This window comes from Primulina tabacum, unplaced genomic scaffold (genome assembly GCF_025594145.1).
Source record: "Primulina tabacum isolate GXHZ01 unplaced genomic scaffold, ASM2559414v2 Contig644, whole genome shotgun sequence".
In the NCBI taxonomy this organism is placed as follows: Eukaryota; Viridiplantae; Streptophyta; class Magnoliopsida; order Lamiales; family Gesneriaceae; genus Primulina; species Primulina tabacum.
Genome location: NW_027459825.1, coordinates 38,709 through 39,835, shown reverse-complemented (window position 1 = coordinate 39,835; position 1,127 = coordinate 38,709). Strand labels below are relative to the sequence as shown.

Sequence of the window (1,127 nt, the reverse complement as noted above, 5' to 3'; positions counted from 1 at the left end):
TATTTAGATGATTAATTTCAAAAATGTGAGCTTTGCAAAAAAAAAATTAGCAACATTTTAATTAGTAGACGTCATAGTTGGTGTCAAAGCAAGGGTCCTGTATAGGGTCGTTCCGCCGCCAGTTCCTGCAGCTCAGTCTTCAAATCTCAAGTCTGTAAGCTTTTTTTTAAATGATTTACTGCTATCACCTGCATGTTTATATGATATACGTTTAACGATGGTTTAGAGTGCATGTTGATCTACTTTAATGATTAAATGTTTTAAAAACTATATTAAATTGCATGATGGGTTAGGTTTAGAATTGGACTGTATTCAGATATCATGTCTCCCAGACGCGCTCCTAGTGCAGATCATCAGGATGAGATTCCTGGAGGCGGCAGAGCCCCTCCACCACCACCGCCGATAGGAACGAAGCTACTCGAGTACTAGAGGGTATGGATAGACTATTGGAGCAGGTACAGCAGGCTCCCAGACCTCAGACTGATGTTTTTGAGCAGTTTAGGCTGCTCAACCCAAAGGAGTTCGGGGGCACCACTGATCCATTCTTGGCAGAGGGTTGGATTCAATCTCTGGAGCTGCATTTTCAGTACCTTGATATGAGGGACAACGACCGGGTTAGGTGCGCCGCTTATATGCTGAGGGATAACGCATCCCTATGGTGGGAGGGAGCTACCCACGGAGTGAACTTGGCCACCCTCACTTGGGAGCAGTTCAAGGAAATGTTCTACGACAAGTATTTCCCAGCAAATGTCAGGGGTTTCCTGACAAGGGAGTTCATGAGTCTCCGCCATGGTGACTCGACTATGGCGGAGTTCATCCGTAAGTTTGACATAGGCTGTCATTTTGTGCCACTAATTGCTAGAGATGCCGCTCAGAAGCTGAGGAATTTATGGATGGGATGAGGCCAACGTTGCTCTAGGATATGATGCTGATGAGACCGGCTAGTTATGATGGGGCGATTGATTGTGCTTTCTAGGCCAAGCAGACCTTGAAGGACATCGATTTTGAGATGCAGCAGAAGCGGCATCAGGCACAACCCAGCTCCCAGCCACAGAGAAAGCAGTTTACCGGGCCACCGAGGCAGCAGGGGCAAGAGAGGCCCCAGGGACAGATTAGGAGGCCTGGTC

The 1,127-nt window shown here is 47.3% G+C and overlaps 1 protein-coding gene across 1 annotated transcript; it reads left to right on the top strand.

Annotated features, from left to right (window-relative positions):
* The first annotated feature begins 434 nt into the window (after positions 1-434).
* Positions 435-902, top strand: LOC142534649 (uncharacterized). Its single transcript, XM_075641504.1, has one exon. It carries the CDS (start codon positions 435-437, stop codon positions 900-902), a length of 468 nt encoding a protein of 155 aa, XP_075497619.1.
* The last annotated feature ends 225 nt before the right edge of the window (positions 903-1,127 follow it).